Source organism: Pseudorca crassidens, chromosome 20, assembly GCF_039906515.1.
Source record: "Pseudorca crassidens isolate mPseCra1 chromosome 20, mPseCra1.hap1, whole genome shotgun sequence".
Classification (NCBI taxonomy): Eukaryota; Metazoa; Chordata; class Mammalia; order Artiodactyla; family Delphinidae; genus Pseudorca; species Pseudorca crassidens.
The window spans coordinates 10,941,935-10,968,951 of NC_090315.1; the positions used below are offsets into that span (position 1 = coordinate 10,941,935).

The 27,017-nt window shown below is 51.5% G+C and overlaps 3 protein-coding genes across 6 annotated transcripts in view; 2 read left to right on the forward strand and 1 right to left on the reverse strand.

The window, feature by feature from the left end:
- Window positions 1-2,475: 2,475 nt before the first annotated feature.
- SNRPD2 (small nuclear ribonucleoprotein D2 polypeptide) overlaps window positions 2,476-27,017 on the forward strand; it is a 30,434-nt gene continuing 5,892 nt past the window's right edge. The window contains exon 1 of one of the 2 annotated variants that reach the window (XM_067719649.1): window positions 2,476-2,553. The gene's annotated coding sequence lies outside the window, so the exon portion shown is untranslated. Of the gene's footprint in view, window positions 2,554-3,384; window positions 3,404-27,017 lie in introns of those variants that run through there. The other variant, XM_067719651.1, reaches the window with a different exon arrangement.
- FBXO46 (F-box protein 46) lies at window positions 2,560-16,616 on the forward strand. The gene is made up of 2 exons (XM_067719643.1): window positions 2,560-3,403; window positions 13,663-16,616. The coding sequence occupies exon 2, from the start codon at window positions 13,741-13,743 to the stop codon at window positions 15,556-15,558; it is 1,818 nt and encodes a 605-aa protein (XP_067575744.1). The 5' UTR covers window positions 2,560-3,403; window positions 13,663-13,740; the 3' UTR covers window positions 15,559-16,616.
- On the reverse strand, window positions 18,018-26,728 carry QPCTL (glutaminyl-peptide cyclotransferase like). 3 transcript variants are annotated; one of them, XM_067719646.1, is made up of 7 exons: window positions 26,465-26,728; window positions 25,823-25,966; window positions 24,778-25,059; window positions 23,093-23,245; window positions 22,893-22,992; window positions 22,278-22,394; window positions 18,018-18,343 (listed from the first exon to the last, which is right to left on the reverse strand). In XM_067719646.1, the coding sequence occupies exons 1-7, from the start codon at window positions 26,672-26,674 to the stop codon at window positions 18,339-18,341; spliced, it is 1,011 nt and encodes a 336-aa protein (XP_067575747.1). In that variant the 5' UTR covers window positions 26,675-26,728; the 3' UTR covers window positions 18,018-18,338. The 3 variants fall into 3 exon arrangements, with proteins under 3 accessions (XP_067575747.1, XP_067575745.1, XP_067575746.1); XM_067719644.1 differs by having other exon boundaries at window positions 18,018-20,393; XM_067719645.1 differs by lacking the exon at window positions 18,018-18,343 and adding an exon at window positions 20,250-20,707 and having other exon boundaries at window positions 26,465-26,721.

Here is a 27,017-nt window from a genome sequence, read left to right on the forward strand (position 1 = left end):
GCAGCAACGAAGACCCAACGCAGCCAAAAATAAAAATAAATTAATTAAAAAAAGAAAAAAACACAGACCACAAACTTTAATATTGAGAACCCAAACCCTAAAGTAAGAAATCCAATCTCCCCAAAGCAAACCTCAGTCCCCCAAATTGACCTCAGATCCTAAAACAAAGACCTCTAGATCCCCAAACTGTCACTTCAGACCCTCAAATTGTGACCCTCAACCCTAAACTGAGATCTCACCCGTGAGTTCCACTCTGAAACCCAAACTCTAAAACTGAAGCCTCATACTCAATGTGGGGGACTGCAGGCCCTAACAATTCTCAAAGCTCCAAACTGTGACCCCAGACCCTAAATCTCATACCTCATACTCTACACTGAGATTCTAGACCCTAAATCTACACTGAAGCTTCAATCCTCCCAAATTAGACCCCGCACCCCCAAAATGCTATTCTAGACTTCCAGATCCCCAGACTAGGATCTCTGATTCCAACAGGAAAGCTTCCAGCCACAAAACCCAAGACCTTCAGATTTCCAAAACGAGTTCTCTCCAGACACAAATCCCGAGACCCCAGATCCTAACTTGTGACCCCCAAATCCCCAACACTATTCAGAGACTTCGTATCTCAAACCTGAGCGTGGATCCCCAAACCCAGGCCCAGCCTCAAACCCAAACTCCGGCTCTGCTGCTCGGGTCCTGCCTCCCCCAAGGCCCGGGCACCCAAGGCACAACCGCCCTCCCGTCTGCCTGAAACTCCCAGAGGGAGGCCACGACCACGAAGTGGACCCCAGGCTCCCCTCTGGCCGGCTAGTCACCCGACCCGTTCCCCTTGGCCTCCAGCACCCGCCTCAGGACGTGCACAATGGCGCCCTTCTGGTTTTGCGCCAGCCCCACACTTGGGAGCCTGATCAGACAGCGTCTCGTGCTGGTCCCGATAGGCTGGTTGCGTGCGCGAACCTCAGGCCGGCCTCAGCCACCACGTTCCAAGCGTGAGGCGGACGCGAATCCCCTTTGGCGCGAGGCTCCTGCGCCAGGCCTGAGGAGGAGAGCAGAGCGAACTCCTGAGGCGAGGCCACGCCCTCAGCAGTTCCTGCCAAGATGTGCTGGGTGCGAGACTGGCAGGCTTCAAGTGGCCGTGCGCACGCGCGCCTGGGGAAGGCCCTGTCTTCCACCACAGAGCTAGCCTGGCCTCGCGCCTCCTGACACAGTCTTTTCCGGTGCGCGCCAAAGTGCCAACCAATCAGCGCTCGCTCAGCTGCCCGCCTTTTCGGCAGGTGCCGCCCCCTCAGGCCACGCCCCCAGACCTCTTCTGAGGTCCTGAGCCAGTGGAGCCTAATGAGGAGGCGGGGTCTCCCTAAGTGCCAATTCTCCGGAAGCAAAGGAGATGTGACCAGTCTCCCTTCCCAACCTCTGGTGTCCCATTGCCAACTTTTCTCTTTAGCGCATGTCTAATGAGGGCCTATGCCAAGCGCTATGCTACAAGTTGGGAATTTAGCCAAAGTCTTCCCAGTGCAGTTGGGAAGGCTCACAGACCGTGAGAATCTAGTGAGGCACAGTCGCATTAAAGAGAGATAAATTGAGAAAAGATTCAGAGGAGGGCCATTGGAATCGAGCCTTAATAGCAGTTCCCCTCATGAAGTTATGTTCCTTAATATAGCAAACTTTCCATTTTAGAAAGTTCACTCTCATGGCCCGTGAGGAGGATGGACAGGAAAATATAGCTTAAGGGGAGACGATCTAGCAACCTAGTGGAGAGCAGAGGCCCTGGAGTCCAACACATTTCAGTTCATATCACTTTATTGCTGTGTTGCCCTGGAGAAGAACCTCAATCTCTTTCTGCCTTAGTTTTTATAAATTTGGGATAATTCTTGGGTTCTGTGCAGAGTGTCTGGCATATAATTAACATACAATAGATATTTACTCAACATTTATTTACACTCTTCTGTGTGCTTGAACAAGATACAAAAAGGTGCCTGTCTTCGTGAATCTTCTAACTATGATATGTACAAATTTCTAGTGCATGGAGCTATCCTCCCTCCTAAAGCTTAAGGCTAATTTCCTTATTTGTAAATTAGGAGGTGGTGGTAAGAAAACCAGGGGGAAAAATGGATGGGAAAGTGAGAAAGTACAAGGCACTGTTAATTATTATGTTAATCAGTTTAAGTAAATCGGTAAACTTGCTCTTCCCACCTCTCCACCCCTCACAAAAACTGCCCCTTTGCAGTTTTCTCAACTCCTTTTCCAAGGGCCCCGGGCCAAAATGGAGGAGGTTGCACTCCAACTCCCAGTGCGCCTGGCGGGGGCGCTCTGTGCGCCTGCGCTATCAGGCCCCCTCTCTACCGCTTGGGAGTTAGAGTCGTTCTTTTCCTCAGCCCGCCCAGTTTGCTTCCTTCCCCACCTCCAAGCTTGACCGTGCTGCCTTCTGGGAGTTGTAGTCCGTGGCCGCCCGGACTCCAATTCCCAGCGGGCTTCGGGGCGGGAACCCGGAAGGGGAGGCTGGAGAGGAGCGAGTGGGGGAAACCCGCGTAGCCGAGGGAGCTGCAGCGCGGGGAGATGGTGAGAACCCCGAGACGGGGCCGGGGGCGCTTGAGAACCCGGGCGGGGGTTCGGGACCCTGTGGCGAGAGGGAAGAGGCAGGGGCTAAAGAAGAGACTGGGTGAGGGGAGATCGCTTGGGGGAGGGGTTTGGGAGAAATGGGAGCCGGAGGGAATAGTAGAAGAATGGGGGCTGGGGATGGGTCTTGAAGGTGGGGAGAGAGTCGAGCTTTGGGATTGATTGTGAGGGAGCTCAGAGCTGGGGAAATGAGTCCCGAGTTGGAGAAGGGGCTGGGCGTCCTGGCAGAGGCCCTGAAGGGGGCAATTTCGAGGGGTTTAGCGTAGGGGATGTGGAAAGGCATGGGAGTCAGTGCTAGATGAATGAGGGGGTCTGGAGGCTCCGAGGGAAAGGCCAGCTGTGGATGCGGTGGGTTGGAGCTTCTGGATCGGATTGGGGACAGGAGGGCAAGCTGAGATGGTGGAAGAGAGAAATCAGTGATAGAGTGGTGTGTAGGTTAGGATACAGAACTGTGGGTGGAGTGCGGAGCATGAGATGAGGGGCCTGCCTGTAGCGATAGTTTGCTTAGTCCAGCCAGAGACTCCCGATAAACTGGACAGTCACAGAACTGTAGGATAATATGGCCAGCAGGGGCCATAAAGACGACCTTTTGCACTCTCGTTTCTCCAATGGAATTAGAAAAGGGTAGCGGATTATGTGTATGGACATTCCAGCATTCAGATCTTTTCTTCTGCTACTCCTTTGTGACCTGGGCAAGTGTCCCCTCTCTGAAACTCAGTGCCCTTATCTATTGTGGGAACAACATGCCACTGAGAAGAGAGGAGGCTTCCTAAGATCGTCATCCCGGCTCGGGGTAAGTCCTTAGTCTAAGAGCTGTTGGTGGGAAGTTCCCCACCCCAGGAATGTGACTGGGTCACAGGTGCTAATGTATTCCCTTCTTTTTAGTCCAGCCCCAGGGGCGTTATCTCAAACCCCGGCACTGAGCTGGGCACACCTCAGCTCAGAAACATGCGGGGGCGGGAGGGGGGGCTTCCCCACAGTCGATTCCAGCTAACACTTATTGTTTAGGAAGTGCCTGGCCCTGTTCTTAGCTACTTGTATGTATTAAGTCCTTTAATTCTGACAACACCCCTAAGTTGTAGGTTCTGTTGTTTTCTCCATTCTACAGAAAGGAAGCAGAGGCACAGAGAGGTTCAGCAACTTTCCCAAGGTCATCCAGCATTAAACGATAGACTCAGGATTCCAACCTAGACATCCTGGCTCAGAATCTGTGCTCTCCCCACTGTAATTTAGTCCCCTCTCCTTGTACTGACGTACGATGTCATGAGTAGGGCAGAGACTTGAGAACTGAAGCAGTCCTCAGTTTGAATTTTAGTTCTGCCATTTACTTGCTGTGTGACCTTGGGCAAGTCTTTTGGCCTCTCCTCAATTATAAAATGGGATCAGAACCCCTAGGAAGGTTAGAGGGTTCGGGCAGGTAAGCACGTGAAGTGCTTGGAGTAAGTGCTTTATACACCTGAGTTGTCGTTTTTTTGGAATGGGAATGGGAAACACAGACCTGAGAGAGGGCAGTAGAGAAGGACCAGTGAGGGAGACATCAGCCAGGCTGCCTTTCCTTTCTCTCCCAGGTTCCTCCCATATCCTGACTCTTGTAGTTACCCACCCTCTACCCCTGGGCACCCAAGCCCAAGGGTGACTCCCCGAGGGGGTGCTCAGAAAGTCAGTCTGTCCCCATTCCCATTCCTAGCCCCAGCCAAATATAAATATTTCACTTGCCAATGCCCAGCCTGGCCCAACTGCAGGTATTTCTGTGAATATGAAATATTTCTAACAACTGTGTGCTTTTTTTCTCCCAACTTTTTGGTCATTAGGACCTCACTGGGCAGTTTGGCAACTTCGCCAGTCATTTTGAAACAGTTTGGTTCATTTGTCTTGAGGCTTCCGGAGTTTATCCCATAAATTTTCTGACCCTGATAGGAAAGCTTATGGTTAATAGCATCAGCGTCAGATAGGACCACGTTCCTGTCCCGCACCTCTGCTGCTGTGTGTCCTTGGCCAAGTTGCTTTCCGCCTCTGGGCCTCGGTTTTCTCATATGTAAAATGGGGCCACATTCCAGCCGTCAGGCTCTTGTAAGCAGTTGATGAGGTCACATGTATAAAACGCCTAGTGCATATTAAGCTCTTAATAAGTGTGAAGTATTTTGATTAATTTTATTCTTTCAAGAAAAATTTATTGAACATGTGCTCCGGAACCAGAACACCCAGATTTTAATCCTGGCTCCATCACCCACCAGCTATGTGACTTTGGACAAGTCACTTAACCCCTCTGGACCTCAGTTTCCTCTTCTGGAAAATGGGGGTTCATCCCTTGAGTAGTCCACCATGTTGATAGAGCACCTACTATGTGCCAGGGCCTGTACCAGGTACATTTTTGTCTCCACGTCTCCTGTTAGTTTGGGGAAAAGTTGCCAACCTCTTACTTTTCCCTGTACCAGTTTGTCACATCTGGGTGCCCCGGGGTGATGTGACACCTTTTTCCCCCTTTATTTGTTTCTCATAGAAAATGTTTCTCCTTTCCAAGTTATTTTGCCTTTTCTTCAAATCTTAAGTGTGTTTTCAGCCTGTGCTTATCTGAAGCTTACTCATACAAAATGATTTTTTTTTTTATCATTGCGAATGGTATATATCGAGCGGCTCTGGTAAAGCTGCGTCATTCCTAAAAGCACAGGTTTTCTCAAAGACTTGGCTTGTCACCTGCTCCTGACGCCTCAGTTAAGATCATAACCCCTGCTTTACGCTCCTCATCCCTCTCACTTGGTATATTTGTTTCCCTGTAGCACCTTGAAAATTACTATCTATTCCTTGTGCCCTCTCTCCAATCCGTAAGGACAAGAAATTCTGTCTCCTGTGCCCTGCATGTCCCCGATGCCTGGAACAGTGTCTGGCACCCAGTAGCTGCTCTGTAAATTCTGTGTAATTACTAGGTGAGACCCAATACCCAACAGTAAGAAAGGCATGGCCATATTTTGATTATTGTGGGGGACAAGGATCGGTTTCATTTCAGAGTGTGAAATAAAGAGAGATGTCTTTGGCTCCATCAGTGATAACCCTTCAACAGTCTCACTTTTTTTTTTTTTTTTTTTTGGCTGCACTGTGCAGCTTGCGGGATCTTAGTTCCCCGACCAGGGATTGAACCTGTGTCCCGTGCAATGGAAGCGGGGAGTCCTAACCACCGGACTGCCAGGGAATTCTCTGTCTCACCTTTTCTTAATAATCCTGGTGCCTTTGTATTGAACCTCTCCTTGGTGCCTCGCTGGCAGTGAGCGCTCTACTGGGTTGGTCTCAGTGAATCAGCAGCCAACCCATGGGTGGGTACTGTGATTATCTGTATTTTTCAGTGGGGGAAACCAAGGCACAGAGGGATAAAAACCCTGCCTACGGTCACACCCCTAGAAGTGGGAAAGCTGGGGTGCTCGGAGGCCCTGTCTGGATTCTGTCTGCACCCTGGATCTCTAGCTCCTGAGGATTCGGGTGATTCCTACCATCAGCTGTTAGTCAGAAAGGGAAATTTGAGAGGGGGAGAGAGACCAGCAGACCCTGAGTCCACAAAGCCAATAACGGGACATGGATGGATCAGGGTTGCGGACAAAGTAGTAATGGGGGTGACGGGGTAGAGACAGTGGAGGATAGAAAGAGCAGGGCCAGGAGCAGAGCCCCGGGGTCCTGCCACCGATGCCTGTTTGGCAGTGGGCAAGTGCGTTCCCTGGGCACCACTCTGTGCCCAGTCCTGTGCTGGCACGACCCTGACCTCCTGGACCATGGGATGGAGGTACCCCAAGGTGGGGGGAGGGGGTATCCCCTGACTCAGCGTGGGGGAGTCAGGCATCTGCTTTTTATCCTTTCCTTCCTTCTTTGGCTTATTCTGTGGTTGCTACTGTTTCCAGCTTCTCAAGTCGCAGGCTCAGCTTGTTAACTGTCAGCCTTTCTCCTTTCTCTGTGCATTGCCAGAAGCAGGTTCTCCCTCCACATGCTGCACAGCTGTCCTCCTTGGAGCTCCCTTTACCTTCATCTGGGGATTCCTTCCTTTTGCCTTTTTCTGGGCTAGATCTTATTTCTTTGATCTGATAGCTTCCTTTTTCTTGGTTTGTTCCTTCCTGTGGTGAAGCAAATCCTCCAGTAGCTTTCTGAGAAACGGTTCCTGGGCATGTTTTGTTTGTTTGTTTGTTCATTTTGTTTTGCCAACTTGCACCTCTCATGGAAGAATTTTAAACAGGGGAGCGCTGTGGTCTGATTTGTGTTTGGAAAGCTCTCTCTGGCTACCATGGAAAGGATGGAGCCGGAAATGCTAAACCAGGCCAGGGAGCCACGTGCGGAGGCTGGAGCAGCTGTACCTTTGAGGAGAGGTCCCAGCCTTCCGGAAATCCAGAGGATGAAGGGGAGAGAGGCCCTCACCCAGGTCATTGTCATTCAGCGAGGGCAGGTGACAGGTGCTGCCAGAGGAGGCCTGAGGAGGAAGAGATCCTGTGTAGCTTAGGATGGCACCAGCAGAGCTCCTGGAGGAGGTGGCATCCTACCTTGGTCCTGGGCGCAGGATTTCCACCGGTGGACTCGGCTGGACCAGCTAGTTTTTCACAAGAGGTCCCCAGTAGCAACTGTGCAGAAGGCAGACAGTATGGCAGTGTTAGGGGTTTGTTCAAACAAACGTGCACTGCACACCTGTGATGTGCTTGGGCGTTGCTTCTCACACTTAATTGTGCTTGCAATCCCCCAGAGAGCTTGTTGAAGTGCACATTCTGATTCAGTGGGTGTAGGGCAGAGCCCAAGACTGCATTTCTAACACACTCCCAGCGGCTGCCGCTCTGGGGACCACACTAATGGTAGCCAACCGCTTGGCGCTGTTCTAAAAGCTGGCGACACAGCAGTGAAAAAAAAACTAGGCAAAAGTATCAGCCTTGGGGGAGCTTTCATTTTAGTGAGGGGAGCGGACAATAAACTTTATGAAGTTTATAGTGTATTAGATAGTAACACATGCTAAAAGAGAAAAGTAAATCAGGGAAGGAGAGTGTGTATGTCTGTCTGTGGCAGGGGCTGCAGTTTTCAATCAAGGAGGGTCTTGTGAACAATAAGGTCCTACTGTATAGCACAAGGAACTCTATTCAATATCCTGTGATCAACCATAATGGAAAAGAATATGAAAAAAGAATATGTATATATGTATAACTGGATCACTTTGCTGTACAGTAGAAATTAACACAACATTGTAAATCAACTATACTTCAATAAAATAAGGTAAAAAAAAAAAAAAAAAGGAAGGTCCCATGAAGGTGATCTGAGGAGGGGGTGAGCCCTGTGAATACCTGGGGAAGAGTATTCTAGGCATAGGGAACAGAGAGTGCAAAGGCCTTGTGGACTGAACAAGATGATCCAGGAACAAGATGATCCAGGAAAAGTGCTCCGTATACTCAATGAATGAGCTGCTTGCACTCTGGAGTCAGCCAGACTCTCGGAGTCAAAGCTCAGCCACAGAGCTGCGTCCGACAGCAATTCCTTAGCCCTTCTGTGCCTCCACTTCCTAATCCCTGAAACGAGATGAAAAATAGTAAGATGATGTGAGAATTAAATGAGCTAATATTTGTAAAGTACTCACAGCAAAGCCTGGCTCACGGTGAGTGCTCCAGTGTTCACTGCTGTTGTGATCATTTGCTCTGTAATATATTCATGTTGGCCATGATTGTTTATTTGGATGTCTGCCCCCTTTCCCATGAGCTCTTTCTGGTGAACTCAGTGTCATCTCTGTATCCCCAGCATCCAACCCAGGGCCAGCACACGGGAGGACCTCTGAATGTCAGATGAGGGATATAAAACTGGATTCTCTAATTGTCGGGGGCATTCCAGCAAGGGTGCTGGTTGTGGGGTTCAGGTCCTTACTGATTTTATCTTTTCAACCAATGTCTTATGGAGAGATATATTAAGGTGTCCCATTACATTTGTGGATTTGCCAAACTGTGTGTCATTCTGTTGTTTTTTGCTTTGTATATTTTGAGGCCATAGTATTAGGAGCACGTATGTTGAGAACTTTTGTGTATAATGGGTCAGTTTGTTTTGTCACCATCTTTGTCCCTGATAATACCTTTTGCTTTTGTCAGTTGTTACTGTTTTTTTAAACAGCAATGTCACTCCTCTCCTTGACTCTTGGTTCATATTTGCCTGGTCCGTCTTTTCCCATCTTTTTATTTTCAGTCTTTCTGGCTTCTGATGTTTTACAATAAATGGAGCTTCACGGAGCATTCTCTAAAAGCTGTCTTAGCGTAGGGCTTTGTGCTGGGCTCAGTGTGGGGAAGTTAGAAAATTCTGCCCCAGTGACCTCGGACACAGATAGAATACTTGGGTGTGAAACAGAATTTACACTGTCAGGCTTCATGGGGTTTACGACATGGAGCCTCTGGAAAAGGAGCTTTGATCCATTCAGTCCCATGCTGGGCAGTGTTGCTGGGGTCACCATGATGAGCATGATACCTCTGACCCTTCCTCCCTCCTCTCCTCCCGGGGGTTCACTCTCCAGTGGAGGAGACAGATCGATCTCTAGACAGTGATGACTCAAGAGTGGGCAGGGCTGGGACTTGGGAACCCAGAGGTCCCCCTCTGGGCAGTTGGGAGGTTTCCAGGAAGGGAGCTCGGGGAAGGCCTCTCTGTTAAAGATACAGGCCCATTAAAGTTACATTTGAGCAAAGACCCAAATGATAGAAGGGATTGAACCATGTGGAGATCTGGGGACAAAGCATTCCAGTCAGAGGAAACAGCAGGTGCGAAGACCATGGAAGGAAAGAGCTTGCTGACTCTGAGAAATAGATATCAAGGAGGCCAGTGTGGGAGCCCAGAGGTGGAGCCTGACCCAGCCTGGGAGGTTAGCTTCCTGGAGCAGGGGATGGCTGAGCTGAGACCCCAGAGAATATATAATTAAACAATAGAGCACAGCAATCTAGAATCAGATTCCCTGGGTTCATACCCCTACTCGAAGTCACACCAGTTATGTGTGACCTTGGGCTAGTTAGGCAACCTGTCCTGCCTCAATTTCTTCATCTATACAATGGAGATAACAGCTCCTATCGAGGATCAGACAGGGCCCCAGTATCCTAACTACTCTGTATGCCAGATCATGTGCTTACCTGGGTCCACTGGGGGTGTGGAAGAGTGGGGAAGGACGAGGCTGGACCAGTGGGGTATCTGGGCTTTTTCCCAAGGGCACTGGGGAGTTATGGTAGGTTCTGAGAAGGGTAGGGACAAGGTCAGGTTTATACTTTTAGAAGACCCTTCTGGCTCTGATGTGTGGGATGGTTGGTAGTAGGCAGGGTGGTGGGGATGGACAGATGCCTGCAGTGGGGCCACCTTTGAGTGTCTCTTGAGTCCGCCTGGCACTGAAAGGATCTAGTCCAGTGCTGTTCAAGAGAAATATAAAGTGAGCCTTACGTGCAATTTAAAATCTTCTAGTAGCCACATTTAAAAAGTCAAAGGAAGGAGAGAAGTTAATTTTAAGTATTTTAACTCAATTATATCCTAAATAGTATCATTTTAACAGGTAATCAATATTAAAAAAACATTATTGAGGTATTTCATAGTCTTTTATTGTACCAACTCAGAGTCAGATTTGCGGCGCCTGGTTGGAAGGGCTGGCCAGAGAGGTCCTTTTGGCCACAAGGCCTGAGCCTTGAATGCCAGGCCCAGAGGCTTAGACTCAGTGCCGCGGGAGCCATCGCAGGGTTCTGCCCATTTGTTTTTCAGGGTTAGGTGATCCCGCTGCCCAGTTTCCCCCGCAGGAAATCTAGCCCCCCAGGGCTCCCTACCAAAGCTAGGCACTTTTAGACCCCCTTCCTTCCGCCCTGGAGTCTCAATCCCTAAACTGCTTGGGCCTTTAAATCTCAACTGTCAATCAAGGCTCCTGTTTAGAGGAAACGTCGTAATAAACCTCTCCTTGAATGCCGTGGCCTCGGTCCTGGCCTTGTCCCTCCGTTTAGCAGGAAGTTGGGAGTTGTTCCACGCTCTCTTGCACTCGGCTGTTTCCACACCCCGCTTCGTCACCTCTCGCCTACTCCTCCCTCTTCGAAGTTGGGCCCCTTCGCCAAGGCCTTCCTTATTTGGGCATGGCCCCGAACGGCCGCCGCTCATTGGCTGGGGGCCTCACGCGCGCGTCTGTCAACAAAGAGGCGGAGGGAAACTAGTCGGGTACCCGCCCGCGCGACAGCCGGAGGGAAGGAGCGAGGGGGCGGGCCCTCTTCCCACTCGTGCGCACGCGTGTGTGCAGCCACTTTCTCCCGCCGTAGGGGGCGGGGCTCGCCGGTGGGGGCGCTTTGGGGGCGTGTCTCGGTTTCGAGGGTAGCCCCAGGGGTTGGCGGATTCCGGGGAGGCTATATTTGGGGGCTTGGGGATATTCTTGCTTGCGTGTGGGGATACTTTGGGGTTCCCTTGAGTTTAGGGGGCACCTTGGGATTCTGGTTTCCGTTCTGTTGTAGTGTGGAAGGTTCGGTTGTGTTGTAGGGGATCTCTCGTGTGGATTGGGGTGTTTGGTGGGTATAGGATTTGGGGAGCCACGGAGAGACTGAGAAGCAAAGAAAAGAGTCCAAGAGTACCAATTCTGGACCCAGAATGCGTGGGCTTTCGGCTCTCCCGACTTCCTACCTGATTGTCTCCGGACACGGGATTTAACCTTTCTGTGCCTCATCTGGAAACAGGGACTGATAACACTACCTGCTTCCTAGGGACGGGAGAGGATTAGCAGGAGTTGTTAGAACAGTACCCAGTAAAACTGCCAGCGAGCATGCCATAAGCTCATGTCTGCTTATTAACATTTTGTAAGGTTTCTTTGGGAGTATTTTGGAGGTCCTTTTGGCTTTTGAGAAATATCTGGTTTGGGATTAGTTTTATGTGTTACGGAGATTTTATGCTTTAGTGAGTTGTTTTGCGGTTGGGGGGGCTTCTGTGGAATTAGGGAATACATGTGGAGGTTTAGAAAGAGTTTGAGGTGAGTATAGGATTTCAGGAAACTGGTCTTTCAGGTCATCTGTGAGGTTGGGAAATTGCTGTGTGTGTTCGAGTTCTTGGTTAGGCATGGGAATCTGTGAGGGGTTCGTTGAGATTGAGGCTTTCTGTGCTGGAGGGGATATTTTTAGGTTTGGAAGTTTAAAGCAGGATTTGAGAGGGTCTGGATATGTTAGTCAGGATTCATTTGCATCTATAGAGAGTGAATGGCCTTTGATGTGGTAGCTTCTATTCCTGGACATTTTAGATGTGTTGGTGGTTGGTAAACTTAGCCTTCTGTAGGTTTTAGGGGCTGTGTGGCATTTTTGTTGTTGTTGTTGTTGTTTTAAGCAAGAAACTGGCATTTCGGCAGGGGCTGTAAGTATTGGGGTAGGTGGGATTGGGGATTATGGGGGGCAAGGATTTTTAGGATTAGGACTTTCTGTTTCTGGGGTCTGTGGATGTTTGGAGGCTGTCTAGATCTTGAATGGTGTCTACAGGGTTATGAAGTAAATGGTGATTTAGTGGTGTCTGTGGTATTGCCTGAATTTAGAGGGACCATATATACTGCAGAGGTCAGCAAACTTTTTCCATAAAGGGCCAGATAATGAGTATTTTAGGCTTTGCAGGCCATATGTTCTCTGTTGCCACTACTCAACTCTGCCATGATAGCATGAAAGCAATCATAAACGAATGAACATGTTTCAATAAAACTTCTATTTGCAGAGGCAGGCAGTGGGCCACATTTGGCCTGTGGCTCAAAATAGTCTGACCAGGAGTCAGCAAACTACTTTTACCAGTCTGTAAGCATGTGGAAGTTTTGATGTTTGAAGGGTATTTTGTTGTTTTTGTTTTTGTTTGTTTTGTTTTTTTAATTTTTATTTTTGGCTGCATTGGGTCTTCGTTGCTGTACGTGGGCTTTCTCTAGTTGCGGCGAGCGGGGGCTACTCTTCATTGCAGTGTGCGGGCTTCTCGTTGTGGTAGCTTGTCTTGTTGCAGAGCACAGGCTCTAGGCACGCGGGGTCAGTAGTTGTGGCACGCAGGCTCAGTAGTTGTGGCGCACGGGCTTAGTTGCTCCACGGCATGTAGGATCTTCCCAGACCAGGGATCGAACCCGTGTCCCCTGCATTGGCAGGCGGATTCTTAACCACTGAGCCACCAGGGAAGCCCTGAAGGGTATTTTGGTTTCAAGATGTCTGGAGGGAAATGGGCCAGGGAAGGATTGAGACTGAGGGATTGAGACTGTTGGTCCTGCAGTGGAACGTGGTCGTGTCAGAGTCATTAGCAAAATTGCTTCCAGATTAGGTCAAGCACACAAAGTCATTGCAAAATAAAACGGTCACTATTGCAAGCCCTAAATTGAAAAGTCTGGAAAACAAGTTCGAGGGCCTGGTGTTAACACTATGTAAGCCTTCCCCACTCTGAGCCTCAAACTCAGCAAGTTGTGAGCAACTTGAGGAAACTAGACTAGAAGGGCCTTCTCATCCCAGGGGTCTGCGTTTGTGCTTAAGGGAATTACCTGCACAGTCTTGGTGCAAGTGTGTGCATTTTTCTGGCTGAGGATACACAGCTTTAAGGGATCCTTCAAGAGCCTCACGACCCGAGCAAAGTGAGGAGCTGAATTCTTAAGGACCTCTCTGTCTCCGACCTCTGATTTTCTTCCCCTGCCCAGCCTACCTTGTTGCTTCCTCTGGGCTCAAGCCGCAGTAGCTGTGGGCAGGGCTGGGAATTCTTGTCTTTTCAGGAACTTGTTACTAGGTGAGCAAATAGAAAAAGGAGGAGCTGTCAGTTGGTACTTTCATTTCTGTTTAAAAAGTTATGGCAGCAGGAGACCTCTGGATCGTGAGTGAAACCAGTCAGGCTGTGAGACAGCGGAGGGTTGGAGCAAACAACCAGCTCCGGTCACACTCTGAGTTTTACAGGAGCAGGTCCTATCCCCTCTGCAGCCTTCCATTTGCTCACCTGTGCCAGGGGGGCGGGAACAGGATCTCAGTGGTCTAGTTTGGTCTGTCCCCTCAGGTCAGGAGATGTTGAGGTCAGTGGGGTACTGGGAGGGCAGGCCGTTCCCCAGCTCCCCAGCCTCCTCTTCCCTGTCTCCAGGTGGCCTGTGGAGCCCCCCACCGCCATTCAGGTCCTGAGATGTGGTGAACCCCCGCCTGTCTGCCACCATTCCCCAGAATGGACCGAGGGGGCCTCCTTCCCTTCCAGCTGTGGTGCCCCCGGCCCTTTGGCACCTACTCCCAGAACCAGCCGCGCCCGCCTTCCGCAGCCCTCAAGCCGTCAGCCTGCCCTGAGCCAGGTGGGGGGGCGGAGCCAGACCATGGCCCTGCCCACTCAGAAAACACACCCCCAGCCTTGGCCACGGAGGCTCCTGCCTCCCAGCCTGCCCCGCTCCTTTCAGCAGCGGCTGCCGGCGACGAGGGTCGAGTCCTGCTGGACACGTGGTATGTTATCAAGCCCGGGAATACAAAGGAGAAGGTGGCCTTCTTTGTGGCCCACCAGTGCGGTGGAGGCAGCCGGGCCAGCTCCATGAAGGTCAAGGGGCACTGGGGCAGTGACAGCTCCAAGGCCAAGCGGAGGAGGCGCTGTCTTGAGCCTACGAAGGCTCCTCCGGACCCAGGGGGACAAGACGGGCCCCCTGCTGCTGAGGGGGTCCCAGCCTCAGCCAGTGAGGATGTGGACCTGCTCTCTGTGGCCGAGATGGTGGCCCTGGTGGAACAGCGGGCCGCCCTGGCCCTGCAGAGCTACCCGCGCCCGAGCACCCCAGCGCCTGTGGTCTATGTGTCGGCCGAACAGGGTGGGCCTGCCAAGGGGCTGGGGTCCGAACGGCGGTCTGGTGGCGGGGACTGCAGCCGTGTGGCGGAGGCCGTGGCCCACTTCGAGGCTCAGCGGGACAACCCTCCAGCCAAAGGCCTCCGCAAGGAGGAGCGGCCCGGCCCAGGCCCTGGGGAGGTGCGCATCGCCTTTCGGATCTCCAATAGCCGAGAGCCCCGTGCACCGGATGGCAGCTTGCCCAACGGGAGCGGGGGCCGGCCGGGTTGTGCCTACCCTGGCAGCCCGGGTCCTGGGGCCCGGGCCAAGGACAAGATCACCTGCGACCTGTACCAGCTCATCAGCCCCTCTCGGGATGCCCTCCCCAGCAATGTGGAGTTTCTGCTGGCTAGGGCGGATGAAGCCAGCGAGGGTGAGACCCCAGCCCCTGCCAGGCCCGAGGACACTCCCCCGGCCCCCCCTCCACCCCCTGCCCGGGACTGTGGCGCGTCAGGCTTCCATGTGGATGTGGTGGTGACGGGGGTGGTGGATGAGTGCATCTTCTTCGGCAAGGATGGCACCAAAAACGTGAAGGAAGAGACGGTGTGCCTGACCGTCAGCCCCGAGGAGCCACCCCCGCCTGGCCAGCTCTTCTTCCTCCAGCCCCGGGGACCTGATGGGCCCCCCGAGCCACCGCCAACTGACTCGCCTGCCACTGCACCCGGCCCGGACGATGCTGAGGGGACGGTGGACACCTCCCTGTGCCGCCTGTACCGGCACGTGTCGCACGACTTCCTGGAAATCCGCTTCAAGATCCAGCGGTTGCTGGAGCCGCGACAGTACATGCTGCTGCTGCCTGAGCACGTGCTGGTCAAGATCTTCAGCTTCCTGCCCACGCGCGCCCTGGCGGCCCTCAAGTGCACCTGCCACCACTTCAAGGGCATCATTGAGGCTTTCGGCGTGCGGGCCACAGACTCGCGCTGGAGCCGCGACCCGCTCTACCGCGATGACCCTTGCAAGCAGTGCCGCAAGAGATACGAGAAGGGCGATGTGTCGCTCTGCCGCTGGCACCCCAAGCCCTACCACCACGACCTGCCTTATGGACGTTCCTACTGGATGTGCTGCCGCCGAGCCGATCGCGAGACGCCCGGCTGCCGCCTGGGTCTGCACGATAACAACTGGGTGTTGCCCTGCAATGGGCCAGGCGGTGGGGGCGGCCGGGCTGGCCGGGAGGAGGGGAGGTGAAGCCGGGGGAGGGGGGGGGAAGAGCCCACCATGCCCACCCCCACCCCCTCCCCCTGGGAGCCGAGGGTCAGGACTGGGTCACCAGCCCATACCCTCTGCCCAGGCAGCGTTGATCCCCCTCCAGAACTGCGATGGTGTTCAGGGGGATGACCCAAGAAAGCACTCTGATTGACCCCTACTGGTTTTCTACTCTTCAGACCCTCAAGTAGGGTGTTTTTTTATCAGCATCTCAATTTCTTCTCCATTCAGCCCCAGCGCCCTCCCTGCCACTCTTCATACCCCAGGGACCTACGAGCAGGGAGCAGACGGCAGCTAATTTTGGTACTACTTAAGGGTTCCCCCATTCTGGCCCCCTTCCGTTCCCTCCCCTCAGTTCTTTCCCTCTGGAGCTGTTTTTTTTTTTCCCCAGGAGGCTGCAGCACCCAGGGTTGGTACCCTTCCTAACCTACTACACCAGGGCTCACCTCCTCTTTAGGAACTGGGGCCATCAGATCAAAGATCACATTTGGCAGTTTTCATGGCCGCCTGCCATTTCCCCATTAAAACAATAAAAATCAGTTTTCTCCTTAACCTCAAGCTACCAGTCTCTCTACTTCCCCTAAAGGGGAAGAGGAGAAAAAAGTTGAAGTGTAAAAATTCTCCTCCTCCCAATATTTAAGCTATTGCCATGACTCTCCCCCCTCCCCCCTGCAAAAAAAGCTGTGAAGCCCTTTGCCTCGCTCTGGACAGCATCGGGGGCCGGTGGGCAGGGACTGTGGCTTTGAATTTCTGGGTTGTTTTTCCTTCTACTCTGGGTACTTGTTCAGGTGTTGGGGTCTCTCCACCCCCCATCCACATGTGTTTCTTTAGAAGCCTTTGGTCAACCAAGACCTTGACCTTCAGGCAGTTTGATCTGGGGTATTTTTGTTTGTTCTGTTTGAGATGTGTTTTTGTTGTTTTTTTGTTGTTTTGTCTTGGTTTTAGTTTTTCATCCTTGTGGTTCTGGAAAGCTTCTAATGTGTGGCATCTGACCAATTTTGAATTGGTCCTTTCTATAAAATCAGTATTTATAAGGCTGGGCCCAGACTGGTTTGTGTGTTGTTCAGGGAAGGGGTTTGGGAGAGAAGGGAGTCATGGGCCAGTGCATGGTGAAATGGAAAAAGTTGAGAGAAGAATCCTTAGCCGAGTCCCTTAGCCTGAGATTATTTTTGACTCTTCATCTGTGTCGTTTTGGATTCGAAAACCTCAAAATAGTAGACGCTCAAACAAGGTAGTTTTTATTTCTTTAGAAACCCAGTGTTTGGCAGGTATGGTGGACCTGAATTCATCTGGAACCCAGGCTCCTTCTAGCCCACTATTCCATTATTCTTTGGCTGTGGCCCTCATCCTCATGGTCCAAGATGGCTGCTGGAACTCCACCCATCACCATTTTGCAGGAAAGGAAGTCCCTTGCCTCCCAGAAGTACCACAGTGTGCTTCTGTGCACATCTTACTGGTCAGAACTTTAGCCACGTGGAAGGGCTGCAGAGGAGACTGGGAAATGCAATCCTTTAGTTGGATGCATTATGCCCAACAAAAAACTCTTGCTAAAGATCCCTGTAATTAAAGCTTTAAAATATTCAGATAATTATTTACTAAAAGAAGAAGGAAAAATGGATATTGAGCGGTGGCTAACAGTCTCTGACATTCTTATCAAGGAATCAAAATTTCCAGAGACTAGGCTATATCATAGCAGTTATTAAATACTTAGATTTTAGAATCAAAGAAACCTGGGTTTGGATCTTGGCTTGGTTTTGTGGGATTTTTGGTTTCCTATAGCGGGAAGGCCAGATTATTTGGACTCTCCTGCTGAAAACCAGAAGTAAAAAAAATCTGAAAAGCATCAAATATTCAATAAAATACAGTTAACGATATACTAAGCCAAAAATTTAAGGGAAAGGCCCATGGGGCCCTGAAGCCACTTTTGCTCTGAGGGTATTTGCTGATGTGAACAAACTTGGATTTCCTATTTGTAGCCTTACTGGGACAAGCAGGCAGAAGTCAAGGTCAAAGCCTGTCCAAGGTGAATCTAATAGGAGGTGGGATCCCACCGAACTACAAGCTCAGGTAAGGCTGACCCAGAACACTGCCGAGAAGATGTTTTAGATGCTGAGGGAGGGACTTTCCTGGTGGTGCAGTGGTTAAGAATCCTTTGCCTGACAATGCAGGGGACATGGGTTCAAGCCCTGATCTGGGAAGATCCCACATGCCACGGAGCAACTAAGCCTGTGCCAGCTGCTGAGCCTGCGCTCTAGAGCCCGTGTGCCACAACTACTGAAGCTTGCGCGCCTAGAGCCCGTGCTCCGCGACGAGAGAAGCCACTGCAATGAGAAGCCCGCGCACCGCAACGAAGAGTAGCCCTCGCTTGCTGCAACTAGAGAAAGCCCACACGCAGTAACGAAGACCCAACGCAGCCAAAAATAAAATAAATCAAATAAATCAAATTTTAAAAAGATTTATTGAACTAAAGCTAGGTCTGAAGTAGCACAGAGACCAAAAAGAGAAAGAAAATAGGAAGCAAGGTTATGGAGGATAGAGTGAGGAAGTCTAACACATTTAACTGGCGTTCTAGAATCAGAAGAGAGAATGGTGCAATGATAATATTTAAGGACACGATGATTGCAAATTCCAGACTGGTAAAAAGACCGGTATGCCCAGTGAGTCATAGGCAGGATAAATAAAAAGAAATGAATACCTAGACACATGCAGTGAAAGTGTCCAGCTGTGATCTTCAGCAATTGATTTCTCTGAAGCTCAGTTTCTTAATCTGAAAAATGAGAATACTGACAGTTCCTCAAAAGACTGACATGTGAGCTCTTGCATCTAGAATGTTCAACAGTTGTGCTCACCAAAGATACCTCATGGCCTCTTCATAGTGTGAAGCTGGGGGAGCCTAGCTGTTTGGCGGACAGGTGGGAGCTGGGGGAAACATCACTTTGCCAAGCATCAGCAGCCTCATCTGTAAAATGGGGCTCATGATCCTTACCCTGGATTCAAGTGGAAAATGTGCCCAGGCGCCTTGCCCAGAACCTGGCGTGTAGTACACTCAGCACGATGACCTGCAGGGAGGCAAGGGGCCAAGGACGTCACTGAACACACTGCTTCCCCTAACAGAGGTGATGGTATCACCTACTTCTGGGATGGCTGTGAGGCTAAGGGGACGTGCTGCACTTTTGAGTGCTTGGCACCATGCCTGCCACACAAGAAATGAACAAACAGGAACTAACTTTGTGATTTGAGACCCTCCTGCCACCCTGGCTGTTGATATCTGTCAATTTCCTTTCTGAACTCAACTTCTGCCAATTCCACCTCTAAGAGGCTGTTAGTCCCCACCGCCCAAACCTCACTCAGACTTGCAGCCAGTTAAAAGCCTCAGGAGGAGCTACTTTTGACCAACAATCTGTTGGTCCAGCACAGGTGATTTTTGGAAGGGAGGTAGGACATGGGGATAGGAGCACAGCTGTGGGTGAGCATCTGGGCTCTGTTAATAACCGGTTTGTAATTCTCAGCCCTGGCCACCTCATTTGCAAAATGAGAACCGCAGTTGTCCTTCAGCCCGTGAGTTCTCTCGAGTCTTCGCCAGCCTTGAGTTGGCTTGCGAGGCTGCTGTTCACCTTCACTCTCTGACCCTGCATCCTGGCCTGGCATCCCTGTGGCCTACCAGGTCTCCATCAAAGTCACGAAATCAGCAGGTACAGAGCCCAACACGGGACTTCCTGTCTGGGTGCCCTTTAGGTTTGCTAGGGAGCTGTGAATGAACCAAACTTGAATCTTTAAGGACAGCATGTCCCAAAGTTTTGCTGATCATGAGACTTCCTCAGGTGCTTGTTACAGAGTCCCAGCCCCTCTCTGAAGTTCTGATGCAGTAGGTGGGACCTGGGAGTCTGCATTTTATTTATTTATTTATTTATTTATTTGCCTCGCTGCGCAGCTTGCGGGATCTTAGTTCCCTGACCAGGGGTTGAACCCGGGCCCCAGCAGTGAGAGTGCCGAGGCCTAACCACTGGACCGCCAGGGAATTCCCCGCATTTTTTAATAAGCACCCCAGTTGGGTCTGAAAATTAGGACTGGGAAATAATCTCTTGGGTCATCACTAGAGTTTGCAGTTACACACACCATCTCCCACTCCTGTACCCACAGCCAAAAGGGAAAGGATGGTTTGGTGTAACTAGTTGACCCATTTCTACCATAAGTACACTCAAAACTGTCAAAACCCAGTGTTTCCCAAAGTATCTTCTGAGGTACCATGGTTCTGTGAGGTGCTTCCCAATAAAGGGGTTCCGTGGTGAAATACTTTGGGGAAACATTGCATTCTCTTTCTTGAAAATTCACATTGTGCAAATGAAGAAACTCATTTAATGTTGTCTCACCCCACTTTGGTCCCCCTTTTCATGCAACACCTATGTATGCTAGTTCTACAGGATATATTTTGCAGAAACACTGGTTTATTGGCCATTGGATCTGGCAGAATCTGGAGTTCCCAAGTACTGGCTTCCATCTCCTCTGTTCCCTGCTTACGAGCACATCTTCTGTGGGCTCCCCATGGCACATCCATGTGGGAGTTGGGTTTGGACTGATGCGGTAGCAAGGCTGCCATTCTGGAGAAGGAACTGCCACAAAAACATAAGCCACAGAGAATTCATTTGGTCAGGGGTATTGCTGGTCCAGATGCCGTTTGCTGACTAAAATGGAGAACGGCATTTGGCTCCTGCAGACCTGCAGCCCAAGTGTTTCCCTCAGGGCAGCGGCCAAGCTCTTATTCCTTTGGCTCTCACACCACAGTGGTCTGTCTCTTCCATGTCTTTGAAGAGTGGCAGCTTGAGATAAAGAAAGAGGGTGTTCCACTGAGAGCACAAGCAGAGCCAAAGGTGTTAAAAAAGGACAAGCCAGCACACCGCAAGCAGGCCTGGCCCGAGCTCCTCGGCTCCAGGTGCCCTCGTCACATCTGCTGCTGGGTGCTTCTCCCTCAGAGTCCGCCAGGCAGGCTATAGCCCCAGGTATTCAGCCAGGAACACGGCCAGGATGCGGCTCAGGTTGTGTACCGTGGGTGGGTGCAGGTTGGCCTCAGAGTCATCGGACGTGTGCCAGACAGAGGGGAAGGGTGTGGAGATGAGGTGGAGCACGGGGACCCCTGCAGGACAGAGAGGAGGCTCAGGCTTGTGCGTGGCCCCCAACCGACCCAGGAGCCCAGGCCCGCGTCTGGGGAACCTTGTCTTGTCCCCCGCAGCAGAAGATACTCTGTTGTGGCACTTGAAGAATTCTGAACAATGATTTTCAGTGTGTGAGGGTACATGTCCGTTTTAAAAATACATCCAGTATATTATTTTCATAACGCAAATTAGAAAAACTCAAAACTTAACGGATTATGGAAAGACAGAAGAAGGGAAGGAGGTCTTTGACCTTCCTCGCCGGGTGTACATTATTAGGCTCTTTTTCTCTTCTTTACTGATAGTTAACATTTATGTTCTATTCCAGGCCCGAGTCTAAGGCCATAAACACACACAACTTTATCCTTACAATAATCGTGTAAGGTGTACTATAATACCCCTGTTTTACAGATGTGGACACTGAGACACAGAGGCAGGCAGAGTGACTTGCCTAAGGTCTCGCCTCTAGTAAAGAGCACAGTCAGAATTTGAACCCAGGCCACATGTCTCCAGAGTGTGTGCTCCTAACCCTTGCACTGCATTGGGTTCCTGTCCTCAGAGTGTTTCACTCTTTGTTTGTCCAGATTTGGTAAATATCTGTCCCCCTGCTAGACAGGAGCCAGGTGGATTATGGCCCGTCACTGTATCCCTGACAGCTGGCTCAGTACCTGCCTTGGGAAGTATTCAGTGAATGAATCAATAAAGGCATTGTAAGAAATGCATATTTGTTGAATGAGTAAATTATAGAATAAAAATTTAAAAAGCAGTTTTTAGCACTTACTGTATATGCCAAGCACCGTGTAAGAAGGCATTTTATATATCTAATCTCATCTAATCCTCCCAACCCTGTGATTAAGAATACATAACATAAATTTGGTGTAGCCACTATGGAAAACAGTATGAAGGTTCCTCAAAAAATTGAAAATAAAACTGCCATATGAAGAAAAAAAAGAATACATACATACGTATGTGTTTGTATGTATCTATCTCTTCCTTTTCCAGAAGAAATGGGGCCACAGAGAGGCTCAGTAATTTGCCTTAGGTCAACCAATGGTAAGCTGCAGATCGTAGAACCCAGACCTATCCAAGTCTAAAACCTATGTTTTGAACCCCTCTACCAGAGGTCGTCAACCCTGGCTGTGCATCAGAATCACCTGGGAGTTTTGTAAGAATAATGTAGAGGCCCCAGATTGTGGTTCAGGAGGCCTGAAACGTGACTGGGCATTTTTCGAAGCTCAGGTGATTATGCTGGGTGGCCAAGGGCTTGAGAGGCAAGAACTAGAAGAAACTGCAATCACTGAGGCACAACCAGTAATAGCTAACATTTCTTGAACACTCGCTAGTGCCAGGCACTGGTCCAAGGTCTTTACATTCAATCCCCTCAACAACTATGAGGTGGAGGCTGTTATCATCCCCATCCTTACAGATGAGGAAATCAAGGCACAAAGAGGTTAAGCAGTTTGCCACCTTCCCTAATCTGGGAAGGGGCCAGGGCCAGGTCGTATCTGTGGCTCCCTGGGACCCCTGCCCACCACTCCTCCCCACTGCAAGTACCTCGGCGGAGGAAGGGGATGTGGTCGTCTTCCACAGAGCCAGGGGGCTCCCCGGGCTGGAAGTACATCACTTCCCAAGGATGAGACTGCAGTAGATTCAGACGGTGTAGGCGCTTCTCTGGAGGCGGTGGGGATTAGAGAGCAAGGGTCAGCCCCTCAACGGTCAAAGGTTCCCCTGCTCACAAATCAGAGGAGGGCAGGGGGTCTGGGGGCGAAGCACTGATCATCCCAACAAGGATGAATGTTAGTTACCCCTTACCGCAGGCCAACGATGTTCCCAGTCTCAATTAATCCCTCTGAGTCTAAAGAGGTAGATACCCCTATTATTACCATCATGCCCATTTTACAGATAGGAAATTGAGGCTCAGAGAGAGGAAGCCACTTGCCCAAGCTCACACAGCTGGTAAGAAAGAGAGCCAGAATTTGAACCCAGGGCTATCTGACCCCATGAGCCCCCGTTTGTAATCACTTCATTTGACTGCTGTGGGGTCTTTTTGTGTTTCTGTCCTAGTGCTTTAGAGAGAGACTAGGGAGGTAGAGGGAAGGCTGGATGACCCCTTAGAGGACAGGTGCCTGGCCTCCCTCCAGCGTCCCAGGTGGGTGCCTGCCTCCTTACCGATGCTCCTCAGCCGATGGAACCAGCGGGCCGTGCGAGGAAAGTGACTGTAGAAGGTCGGGTTGGGGGCTCCCAGGAGATCAAGAAGCATAAAGAGATCCTAGGGAGAGAGGCCAGGACTGGAGAGGCCAGGCGGGATGCTGCCAGCCTCGTGTCACCCGCTTCCCACCTTACCGGAACCCAGTGGGGCCTGGTCTTACAATAGCCTGGATCCTGGTGAAGCCGGGGCTGTGGGGTGCAGACTCCATGAGCTGGGCCAGGTGCCGGGAGCCGTAAAGCGAGTCCTTGGGTCCCCACTCCTTCAGTGCCTCTTCACCGTCCAAGAAGAGCAGCTGCAAGGTCACTGGGGCTGCCTGTGAGGGCCAGTGGTCAGGGCCAGCGCAGTGCCAGCCCTCAGCCTCAGTGCACACACATTTCCTGCCTGCTTGCACAGCTGACGAGGGCAAACTAAGTCTTCTCGCTCGAAAAGCACGGTGGCCAAGAGTACAGACTTGGAGCCAGACTGCCTGCGTTCAAATCCTGGCTGGGCTGCTCAGTAGCCAAGCAGTCGTGGGTAAGTTACTAAGTTCTCAAAGCACCGGCTTCCTTATGTAGAAATGGGGTTAATACCAGTCCTCATCATAGGGTAGGATTCGAACCCAGGTCCTAGGACAGCGCCTGGCACATAGTAACTAAACAAGGGTTAGCTCTGATTGTAATTGTTATTCCTCAAGTTCATGTAGCAAAAGAGACAGACCCACAAATAAATAATTATACAAACGATGAAATGCAGTCGGGCAAATGCTTCCAAGAACAACAGCGTCCTGATCTGGCCTAGGGAACATGTCAGGTCTATCGGAAAGGATGTTTGCCCTGAGGCTGAGTAGGAGCTGGCCTGGTAAAATGGGGCAGAGGGAAGAGTGTCCCCGGTGAGGAAGCAACATGAATCGGGACTGGGGCCAAAGAAGGGGCCAAAGCGGTTTGAGTAGAGACCCAAGGGGTCAGCAAGGGCCAGGGAGCTTGGGCTTTGTTACAGGGGCACTGGGGTTTGAGCCATGGAAGGGATCTGAGCAGGGGAGGAGCGTGAGGAGATCTGTGTTTCCATTCATTCATTCCATACATTTTTTAAAAAATTTTTTCCCACAGGGTTGATGTTTTTATCTTTTTGTTGTTGTTGTTTTAGCATGTGGGCTCTTAGTTCCCCGACCAGGGATCGAACCCATGCTCCTGCATTGGAAGCGCAGAGTCCTCACCACTGGACCACCAGGGAAGTCCCTCCATACATTTTTATTGACATCCTACTTTATGCCAGGCAATATTCTCAGCCCAGAGGATACAGCAGGAAATAAACGCAGCCAAGGGCCTGGCTATCTGGAGCTTATTCTAGTTGGGGAAACATAAACGAATCAACATAAAGCACCATGAGGCATGAGAGAGTGACAGGGAGCTATTTTAGGGTGGCTGGGAAGGTCTCTTTGAGGAGGTGACATCAAAGTGGACATCTGAATGAAGGGTGGCAGCCAGCCAGGAATATATCTGAGAAAATCACATTCTAGGCAGAGCAAAGAGCAAGTGCAAATGCCTGGGGTGGGAGTGAATTGTGTGGCTTGAGGTACACAGAGGAAGTGGGAGGCTAGAGTGGAGTGAGTGAGGGGTGAGAGGTGGGAGGGGAGACCAGAGAGGTGAGAGGGCACTCCTCGGCTAAGAGAAGGGCTCTGGCCTACTTGTGGAACAAGGTGAGAGCTGTGGGAGAGAAGGGACAGGATCTGACATTCAGGAAATGGAAAGACCCTGTGGCTGTGTTGTGGAGCGGAGGAAGACAAGACCAAGCACGGGATGGTGTTGGTATGGACCAAGGCAGAGGCAGTCCCCACCCACCCACCCCCACCCTACCCCGGCTCCTCACCTGCTCCTTGGCTCTAGCCAGCTCCAGGTCCAGGGCCTGGGCCAGCTCCAGTAGGAGGGCGCAAGGCACAGCCGAATCCGTGGCCCCCACAAAGGGGGCTGACCCAGATGGGAAGAGCTTCGAGTCGTAATGGCAGGCAAGGGTGAGGTGACGGGCAGCCCTTGGGTCCAGCGTTGCCACCACGTTGCTGAAGTGCAGTGGCCCCAGGGGTGTCGAGGCTGTGAAGGGGTCCAGTTCTACATGCCAGCCTGCTGTCAGGGTCCGCAGTGTGGCCTCCAGGAACTAGTGGCAAGAGAGAGGTGGGAGAGTGGGTGGGGACTGGGGAGAAGGTCGGAAGAAGGGCCATGTGACCTGAACCATGCCGAGCAGTCAGGTTGACTCACAAATCTCACTTTAGTTTAATCGTTCCCTTGATACACTTCTGCTGAGTACCTACTAAGTGCCAGGCATGGAGTGACCCTGTCTCTTGATGCCAAGACTAATCACAGCTCACCCTTCCATAGCACTCACTCTGTGCCAAGCCCTTGTTCTAGGAACCCTGTGGAGTGGGGACTGTCAATGGTTCCATTCTGCAGATGAGGCAACTGAGGCACAGAGAAGTTAAGAAACTAGTTTAAGGTCACACTCCAAGTGGCTGATGTGGATTTGAACTCAGGCAGTGTTCAAATGACTCTCAATACTTTCTGAGAGGCAATGTAGAGATGTTACCACACCGGCTCTGGAGCCAACCCATTTGGGTTGAAACCCTAGGTATATCATTCATTAGCTGTGGGATTTGGGCAAAATGCCTAACTATTCTGCGCCTCAGTTTCCCCATCTACACAATGAAGATCAGATTGGTGCCCACCTTATCCGGCTGTTGCTGATGCTTAGCATATAGTAAGATTTTGGTGGGGGCAGTAAAGAGGGCAATGGTCTGGTGGTTAGCAGGATAGGACTCTAGAGTCAGATTACGCCCAGCCAGAGCCCTAGCTCTGCCACTTGGGCAGAATACCTATTTCCTTGGTGGGCTGCGGGGTCAGGGGTTGGAGGTGGGGCCCCTTACCTTTCTGACTTGGAGATTGCCGGGGCTGCCGGGGGTCCGCACAACCAGCAGGGGGCGCAGATAATTGTTCCAGAGACGGTGAGGGTCCAGTTGCCCCACCACCCTCCGCACCCCGGCTTCGGGGAGACTTCCGATCGACGGGCCCTTGGGAAGGAGGTGGGGAAGAGAAGAGAAGAGCGTGAAAGCAACACTCATTCCAACCCTACCCTGGGAGCTGTCGTCCCTAAGAAGCCCCAGTTCCTCTTCCTAATCGCAGCCTCCAGCATCGGAGGTTTCTAGGATAAATCCTAGACTCGGGAAAGTACCCCCAAGCCCATCCGGCCCAGCCCACCCCCATCCTGATGGGGGAAATCGAGGCCCAGCGAGAGTAAGGGACTCTTCCAAATAAATGACTTTAGGATTAGAACCCAGAACTCCCAGTGTTACTCCTCCAGACCCTTCCTCTTACGGGGTAACCGCTATTACAGAACAAGCCCGAAGCCTCATTCCGTTGGAAAGAGGCATGTGCTCTAAAGACGGAGACGGCGGCACCTGCGGCTAGGGCAATCCGATAAAGATAAAGTCACGTCAACCTGAAACCTCGGAGAAGGGGAGGCGGGAAATAAGGGCTCCCGCAGTGCCCGCGTCCCCTCCCGGCCTCACCCGCAGCTCCCGGCCTAGCGGCAGCTCCTCAGACTGGCGGTGCCAGCCGCTCCAACTGGTGTATAACACCGAGGCCACCGCCAGCGCCAGCAGCAGCAGAGGCAACAGCTGCGCCCGAGGTAGCAGGCGGCGCTTGGGCGGTGAGGGTGGCTCCAAAAGGCCGCGTTCCCCGAGCCGTAGCCGGGGCCGCCCGCGGCCCCCGGAACGCATGGCAGCTTTGCCCTGAAAACCGGTCTGGGACAGCGGATAGAGTTTAGGCCCAGCCAAGTCCCACCCCGTGGAATCACGGGACCAATGAGCAACAAGAGCGGCTGCACCATCCCACACTTCCGCGGGCAGTAAAGCCAATGGGACTTTCGTTCTGAGGACACGCCTCCCTGTCTCCCCGGAGCTTTGGGGGTTGGTTCCCCTGAGGGTTGCACAACCCAAAAGGGAGCGCGAAAGAGGTAGGCACCGCCTCAGCGGAGGAGGGGAAGCCAATGAGAATCGTTTGATCATGGAAAACATTCGACCTGCTGGGCGCAGGTCCACGCCCCTCCCGGATGTAGGCAAA

Coding starts and splice junctions, on each gene's coding strand:
- FBXO46 (XM_067719643.1), top strand. CDS start 13,741: ATGGACCGAGGGGGCCTCCTTCCCTTCCAGCTGTGGTGCCCCCGGCCC.
- QPCTL (XM_067719644.1), bottom strand. CDS start 26,674: ATGCGTTCCGGGGGCCGCGGGCGGCCCCGGCTACGGCTCGGGGAACGC. Junction 22,993..23,092: donor TCACCAGGATCCAGGCTATT/GTAAGACCAGGC, acceptor CTCTCTCCCTAG/GATCTCTTTATGCTTCTTGA. Junction 20,394..22,277: donor CATCCCCTTCCTCCGCCGAG/GTACTTGCAGTG, acceptor CTTTATCTCAAG/CTGCCACTCTTCAAAGACAT.